Genomic DNA, 7803 nt, shown 5'->3' on the forward strand with positions numbered 1-7803 from the left:
GGCCGCTCGGGCGACGCCGGCCGCTCGCCCAGCGCGGAGAAGAGCGTCCGCTCGTCCCCGCGGCCGCCGATGGAGTCCTTGAGGCCGCCGCGCTTGCGGTAGCTGAGGCAGCTCGCCGCCGACGCCGGCCGCTCCTCGGCCTCGCCGCCGTCCTTCCCGTCCCTGCGCGCGCCGGCACCGGCGCCGGACGGGAGAGACGGAGGTGAGCAGGAGCCAGCGCACACCGCGGCACGGCACGGCACGGCACGGCACGGCACGCTAAATAATTTGCATCAGCGGAAAATAGCTGCACGGCTAATGCCGTGCAAATCGGGGCCCTGCGCTAGCCCGCGGCTCCGATGCCCCCGCAAAGCGCCGCGCTCAATTTACTCCGTTGCCGGCTACCCGGAGCCGCGGCGTTTGACTCCCGGCTTCAGGGAAGGCGGCGTTATCTCCCGTAACAGAACGTTTTACCTCYGCTCCGCTGAGCAAATTAAACCGATTAAGAGCGAGCGGCTCGGCCCTTGCCCCCGCTCGGCAGGGCAGGGGGAGCCCCCCGGGACTCCCGCCGCCCCGGCAGCCAGCCGGCGCTGCCGGAAAGCCACCGCACTCGCCGGGCCCCCCCCGGCCCGAGCAGGGGCGGCTGCAGCTCGCCGCGGAGGAGGAGGAGGAGGAGGAGGAGGAGGGCTGCGTCCCGGCCCCGAGCCCCGGCCCCGAGCCCCCGCCGCCGCTCGCGCCCCACCGACCTGCCGCTCTTCGGGCTGCCGTCGTCCGAGACCGCTTTGGAGGAGCCTTTGCTCTTGGAGAGCCACGACTTCACCCCGTCCACCCGCTCCTCCAGCTCCGAGTCGGCGTCCGAGTCRCCGTCGCTGCGAGGGGAGAGAGCCGAGGCGGGAGAAGGCGAGAGGTGAGGCCGGGCAGGCTGCCGAAACGGCCCGGTGGCAGCGCGGCGCGCGGGGAGGGAAACGAGCGGGTTCGGTTTATCGGCCTCCGTCGAGCGCAAAGTTAGAGCGGGGAAGAGCCGCGCTGACGTCCCCGGGTAAACAGGCGTTTAGCAGGCAGAACGGGAACGACTCCGCGCGGCGGGCGCGCGAGCGCGGCCGGCAGATTTACGGCCCCGCCGCGACGGCGAGCTCCTGATTTACGTGCGCACATAAAAAAAAAAAAAAAAAAACTATAAAAAAAAAAAAAAAAAAAAGCCCTATCTGGCTTAAAACATCTAATTTATAACGGCGGTTCGCAGCCATATTGATTGCCTTTAGAAAGAAGGTGCCGTACGCATTGCAAAATCCATTTCTCCACGTTAAAAGCATCCCCGTATAAATCTCCGCTAATACATAACTCCTTACTGCTTTCATTAGGGTTATCGCAATAACAGCTGTATCTATAAGGAAATCGAAGCGTTATTTTTCCCCTCCCGACTCTGCCTCGCTGCCACCGCCGGCTGCCGAGCGCGGCGCGCGCTCCCGCCGGGCCGCCGATGTGTAATGTCGCCGTAAACGGGCGTTTTATCCGCCTGGCCTCGGGCTTAYTCCCTGCCCCGGGAAGGGGCTATTAGAGACCCTGCGTATGAAGSCTGCTCGTTAAATTCAAAGCAACGAGAGCCGCGCTTCATCCCGCCCCCCTCCCTCCCCTGCAGTACCCCCAGGCCACGCTCGGCTTTCCCCCCTGTTAATAAAAAAATAAATAAAATAAATAAAAAAAAAACAATGAGCCCCATAAACAAACTCCAGGAGCAGCTGAGGTTTTAAATCGTCGGGATTAAACTCCACGTCAAACGTGATTTATGTCCGGACGCGAGTGCCATTAGTTAACCGGGATCCGAATCGCGGGGGAGCGAACAACGCAGCCTCGGCGGCGGSGGTGTTAACCGCGCGTGGCGAGAGGGCTCCCGCGGCCCCGCATCGCCGCCGCGCGCGATTACAGCCGCCGCCAACCGCGACAGAGCCTCTCGAAAGCGCCCGGCGGCCCCTCGCCGGGGCAGGGCCGCGGCGGCCCCTCGGGGCGCGGGAGGGAGGGAGGGAGGGAGGGAGGCGGGATGCGGTTAGCGCCCGCCGGGGCGGTTAGACGGCGCGGAGGGAGGCGGGCGAGCGGCATGCCGGGCCCGCGCGGGGTTAGCGGAGGGGGCGGAAGGAAAGAGGAGCTCCTCACAGTTTATTCTTTCTTTTCTGATATTTTGTCACCATGTCCTGCAAACTGGGAAAGGCGGGGAGGAGGGTGGGGAGGGAGAAAACACAACAGAAAAGAAATCAAATGAACTTAAAAAGAGACCAAACGGGAGGGAAATGGGGGGGGGGGAACCTCAAGGGCCCAGGGCGGGCGGCTGGCGAGGATGACGAGGATGGGGAGGAAGGCTGAGCACCCGGCACCCCCGATGCGGGGCTGCATCCCCACGTCCCCGGCCCCCCACCGCCGTCCCCGCTCCCCAGGGTCCCCGGGGTTGGTTGCAGCCGCCGGCACGGCCGGGACCGCTCGGCGGCACCCCGGCTGCCCGGGGCCCCGCATGAGCGGGCAAAGCCGCGCAGGGAGGGGGGGACAGACAGACGGACGGCCCGCGTCCTGCTGGGCCCCGCGCCGGGAAGGCCGCGGCGCGCTCACCTGTTGATGAGGTCCTCGTTGCTGTCGCTCTCCATCTCGTCCTCGATGGCAGCCTGCAGGTCCCCGATGCGCTTGAAGGCCAGCTTCAGGTCCGACTGCAGGCTCTGGTTGGCGGCCTCCAAGCTCTCCAGGTCCATCTCCTGCGGGCACGCGGCGGGCTGAGCGCGGGGCGCGCGCCCCAAAACCCCCCGCTCCCTCCTCGGAAAGGGGAGCCCGGCGCCCGGCCGGAGAGGCGCCCGGCCGCCGGGGTCCCTCACCAGCTCGTGCTTCTTGCGGCTGGCCTCCGCCTCCTTCTTGGCCAGCTCGCCCATCTCCTCCTTGACGTCGCGGAGCTGCCGCTGCAGCCGCTTGTTCTGCTCCTTCTCGCGGCTCTCGGCGGCCGCCCGCTGGTCCCGCTCCTCCGTCAGCTTCTCCAGGTTCTCCTTGAGGCGCGTGGCCAGGCTCTGCGGAGCGGGGAGCCCGTGGGGCGGCCTGCCCACCCCCCAGCCCCCCACCCGGAGGACCCAGGCGGCCGGGTCCCCGCCGCGGCGGGTGCCCCCGGGGGGATTCACCGGCGCGCCGTCTCGGTGCGGGCGCCGCGGCGCCCAGCCGAGCGCTAACGCGAGGAGCGACGCCGGCACCGTGAATTTGCATGAGAGGCCTGGGAGGAGGAGGAGGAGGAGGAGGGGGGGGAGAGATGTGTCGCCGGCAGAAACCCCCCCCGGGGCCAGAGAAGGGGCAGAACAATTGCTGGGGCTTTGGTGAATTGGAAAAATAGATTTAACTTTGTGTGAAGTAATTACAGCATGTAATGTAGGGAAAAAATAGCTTCCATTCTCCAGCAGCCGCTGAGCCAGCCACTGCATATTTATGGCCCCGGCAGAGAGAGAGAGGGAAGGGAAATAACAGCTAGGAAAATATTAAGAGGAGAGCTAAGCTGCTCAGCTCCCTCGGCAGAGAACTGCAAAGGCAGAATATAAAGCAGGCTGCGTTTAGCGGGGCCGGGAGAGTCTATAATTTTGCTAAGTCGATGCGGGGAAATAGCAGTACTTTGCCAGGCTGGACGGCGGATTATTGTTATCAGCGCTCGCGGGGAGCGTTCCCTGGGAGGCTGCCGGCGGGCAGAGCGGTGCCGCGGCGCGGGGGCTCGGGGCTGCGCTCAGCACCGCCAAGGGCAGGGACGGAGGGATGGGGACGGATGCAGAGGACCGCCCCGGCCAGCGCCGTGTCCCGCCGCCCTCCCGCGGCCCCTCCGCGGGGACCCGACGCGCTCGGTCCCGCGCGACGCCCACCTCCAGCCGCTTGACTTGCGTCCGCTCGAACTCCAGCCTCGTCTCCAGCTCGCGGATCTTGGCCTCCTGCCGGCTCACCAAGGACTTGTCCACCATGGACTGCTCGAGGAACTCCAGCTGGCTCTGCAGCCCTTGCAGCTGGGGACGGGGCAGCGTCAGCACGGCGCTGGGCGCTGCCGGAGCGGCGTCGCTCCCGGAGCCGCGCRCGTGATGCTCCTGCCCTGCTACGCCAGCTCGGAGCAAACCCCACCCGYGGCACGGACACCTCCCGGGACAGCCCTGCTCCGCCCCGGCACAGCCCCGGGAGCAGTGCCCAAGGCACTCTGGCATCACCCGCACGTGGGCCCCAGGAAGCAGGATTTGGGGCGCTCGCCCTGCTCCAAGCTTTCCTCGGGGTCTGAGCGCTTTGCAAGCTCGAGGCCGGCACCAGCACCACCCACCTTCTCCTGCAGCTCCTGCTTCTCTTTGTTGACCTCCTCCAGCTGCGCCTGGAGGTCGTTCATCTGCGCCAGGTCCCGGGAAGCCTGCGGGGCAAAGCGGGGGCYGTCAGCGGAGGCCGCGCGGGACAGGCCGCTCTCCCCCCAGCCCCGGGGGAGCCAGCGCAGGCAGCACCCCGTGTGCGGAGCTGGGCTCCGAGCGGGGCGTTTCGGGGCCTGGGGCTGCCGCGGCCACGATCCCCCCTCACCTGGGCCACGGCCGCCTTGTGCTTCTTCATCAGCTCGTTCATGTCCTCCTGGTCCTCCTCCAGGCGACTCTGCACCTCGTTCTTCTCCCGCTGCAGCCGGCTCAGCTGCTCTTCCAGCTGCAAGAGGGGAGCAGGCTGCGTCTCGCCTCGCCGCCGCGGTGCCGCAGCCAGGCTCCCCGCTCCCGGGCTCTGCGCCGCGCCGTCCCCGCGGAGCTGGGGACCGCTGAGCCGCCCAAGCAAGACCCCCCAGAAGAGCCCCAAACAGCCTGGGCTCCCCACTGCTGGCGTGCGCAGCACCGGCCGGGGCGCGTGGGCACGTCCCCGTGGCGAACGGGCTTACGGCTGCTTTGGCCTTGGAGAGGTCGTCGATCTGCAAGTGGAGGTCTTCGATTTCCACCTCCATGGACTTGCGGGCTTTGACGGCGGCTGCGCAGGTGAACTCCGACTCCTCGAGCTGCAGGGAGCAGAGTCAGCGCCTGGCTCTGCACCGAGAGCGTTGCGGGGCCACAGGGCACAGGGGACGCCCCGGGGACCTCCGGGGACGCAGCAGCTCGGGCTGGGAACCAGCTACAGCCCTCACGGCAATGCCCGACCCCAGCCCAGAGCAGTGGGGGAGCGACGGGATTTGCAGCGAGGGGCTGCAGAGCTCCACGGGGCTGCGTGCGGCCAAGGGGACAGGGCTGGACGTGCACCTGGTTCTTGAGCTGGGCGATCTCCCTCTTGCTGGGCGCGTTGTTCTTTAGGTGGTCGAGCATGATCTGAGCATCGGCCAGCAGCGCCTTGGTCCTCTTCAGGTCCCTGCGCAGGCGCTTCTCCGTCTCAAAGTCCCGCTGGTTGACCTGGGGCGAGGGAGGCCGTGCCAGGGACCCCACGCAATCCTGCTCTTGTGGGGCACCCACGGAGCGGGGCGCCGGCAGCGGGGATGCAGGCGTGCGGCCCCTACCTGGTCGCTGACGGCAGATAACTTGCTCTCCAGCTCCCGCTTCTCCCTCAGCACCTTCTGCTTGTCTTCGTACTCCTCCTCCAGCTGCACCTCCATCTGCTTCAGCTGGGGGCAAACGCAGCGCGTCCTGGTGAGGGTCCGGCCAGGGCTGCAGCACCCAACGCTGGCACCCGGGGCACAGGGGCACCCGAGGATCACGGCCCCCTCGGGCAGCAGGGGAAGGGCTGAGACCCCGGTCACCTCGTGGRCCCTGCTTATCTGTGACCCAGGTTTGGGGCGCTGGACGAGCTTACCAGTTGGGTGCAAAAATGCCCAGTTGGGCAACGACAAGGTGCAAAGCCCAGCCGGCTGCCAGCCCCAGCGGAAGAGGGACCGGTCGGACCTGCCCAGCCAGCCGAAGCCAGGCAGTGTCCGCGTGGGACGCCGGGCTGGCGCGTGACGGCGCCCGGCTGGCGTCCCCCAGCCGCACGGGGCGGCCGCCGGGACCCCCGTGCCACCGGGGCCCGCGCGCCGGCCCAGCTGGGCGGAGGGGGCCGCGGCAGAGCCCTACCTTCTTCTGRCACGACTGCCGTATCTCCTCCACCTCCTCGTCGCGGCTCTCCACCTCCTTGGCGTGGGTCTGCCGCAGCCGCTCCATCTCCATCTCCAGCCGCAGCTTGGCCTGCGAGGGGAGGCTGGTGACAGCGCCCCGGAGCCGGGGAGCCCGCGGGCCCCCGGCGTCAGCCCCCCGGCGCCTACTTACCCGCAAAGCCCCCCGCTCCGAGGCYGGCCTGGCCGCCCTCTCCGAAGCCACCTCCCGCGCCATGGCGGCAGTGCCAGCACGGGAGCCCCGTCCGCGCAGTGCCAGGCCAAAARCCGGGCCGGCAGCGACCGCCTCTGCTTCCCGGGCGAGCCCGGCCCCGGTAATAACAGCCCTGCGCGAAACCACCCCGCCCCGAAACCCGGGCGGGCCGGAGCCGCCAGTACCTGCTCCAGCATCTGGATGGTGCCGGCTTGCTCGTCCAGCTCCTCCTCCTGGTCCTTGACCTTCGCCTCCAGGTCCCGCAGCTGCTTCTTCACCTTGGCGAGGGAGGCCTCGTCCTTGGACTCCTGCGACGAGATGTCCTGCAGCTCGGCCTCCAGCGCCTCCACCTTCTGCGTCAGGCCGGCGATGTCCGAGTCCCTGTCCTGCGGGAGAGCGCGGCCGCCGCTGAGCCGGGGGGCTCCTGCCCGGGGCCGTGCCGGCGGCGCCCGGGGCCGCGCCGCGGCCGCTCACCTCCAGCAGCTGCTTGAGGCCGAAGGCTTCGGCCACCAGCACGTCCTTCTCGCGGCTCAGCTTCTCCCGCTGCAGCCTCTCCCGCTGCGTTTCCTCGTGGGCCTGCGAGAGCTCGCTGTCGAACCTGCGCGGGGAGAGAACGCCGGGCTGGCCCCGAGCCGCCCGCGCTGCCGCCGCGCCGGAGGACGCGGCAGGACGCGGAGGGGAGGCGATGCACCGGCGGTGGGGGGGGTCTCTGCAGCGGAGCGCGGCTCCGGCGGTGGCGCCGCTCGGCTCCCCCGGCCACGGCGAGCCGCCGCCGTCCGACGCGGGATGCGCGCGCGGATGCGAGCCGCCGGGGCGGGAGCGCTCAGCGCATCCCCCGGGGCCAGGGAGCAGCTGGGACGGCCTCTGCCAGCGCCCCCAGGATAGGATCAGACGGTTTTGCTCTGAAATCGTTGCCTTTAGGCTTAGAAAATTACCCTCTGCTTGAGTTTGTGACCTGCGTTAAACACCCCGGCAGCTAATCCCCATTTCTCCTCGCGCTGGGTAATAAACAGCTGCATTAGCACAGACTCCAATCCGTGGAAATTGAAATTAATTAGATTGGATTCTCTCGCTGTATTTGTGTGTGCGATCATTACCATAATGAGATGAAAGCGTCCCCGCTGCTTAATAACGTTAGCAAACTTTGGGGCTGCGAGAGGCGCCGGCGAGAGAGCGAGCGCCGAGCGGAGGCGCGGGGCCGGCAGCCTCCGCCGCCGCGCAGGACCCCGCGCCGGGGCTCGCCGCCCCCGGGGGCAGGTCCCCAGCCCTGCGGTCCCCGCCACGGCTTGCACCGAGCCCGCGCGACCCAGGCCGGGGGAAGCCGCCCGGCCGGGCCCCCACCTCCGCTGCTTCTTCTCCAGGTCGTGGTTGCGTCCCTGCTGGCCCTCGAGGTGCAGCTTGGTGTCCTGCAGCTCCGACGCCAGGCGCTGGCACTTCTTCTTCAGCTGCTGCAGGGCCCGCTGGCCCTCGTCGCTGTCGGCCTGCAGGTCGGCCAGCTGCGGGCAGGGTGGTGAGGGCTCCGCGGCACGGCCGGGCGCCGGCGCGG

The 7803-nt window shown here is 68.5% G+C and overlaps 1 protein-coding gene across 1 annotated transcript in view; it reads right to left on the reverse strand.

Moving 5' to 3' along the window:
• Positions 1-7803, reverse strand: part of MYO18A (myosin XVIIIA) — a gene marked incomplete at its 5' end in the record, with an annotated part of 21292 nt that overhangs the window by 1736 nt on the left and 11753 nt on the right. Inside the window, 15 exons of the mRNA XM_085322662.1 lie at positions 4-162; positions 726-848; positions 2131-2175; positions 2578-2717; positions 2835-3020; positions 3849-3986; positions 4289-4372; positions 4534-4650; positions 4874-4987; positions 5226-5372; positions 5477-5581; positions 6027-6137; positions 6443-6643; positions 6732-6855; positions 7599-7753. Coding sequence (XP_085178788.1) covers positions 4-162; positions 726-848; positions 2131-2175; positions 2578-2717; positions 2835-3020; positions 3849-3986; positions 4289-4372; positions 4534-4650; positions 4874-4987; positions 5226-5372; positions 5477-5581; positions 6027-6137; positions 6443-6643; positions 6732-6855; positions 7599-7753 — 1949 coding nt within the window. The remainder of the gene's footprint in view (positions 1-3; positions 163-725; positions 849-2130; positions 2176-2577; positions 2718-2834; positions 3021-3848; positions 3987-4288; positions 4373-4533; positions 4651-4873; positions 4988-5225; positions 5373-5476; positions 5582-6026; positions 6138-6442; positions 6644-6731; positions 6856-7598; positions 7754-7803) is intronic.

Source organism: Rhea americana, unplaced genomic scaffold, assembly GCF_003343005.1.
Source record: "Rhea americana isolate MKP2758 unplaced genomic scaffold, rheAme1 scaffold_790, whole genome shotgun sequence".
NCBI lineage: Eukaryota > Metazoa > Chordata > Aves > Rheiformes > Rheidae > Rhea > Rhea americana.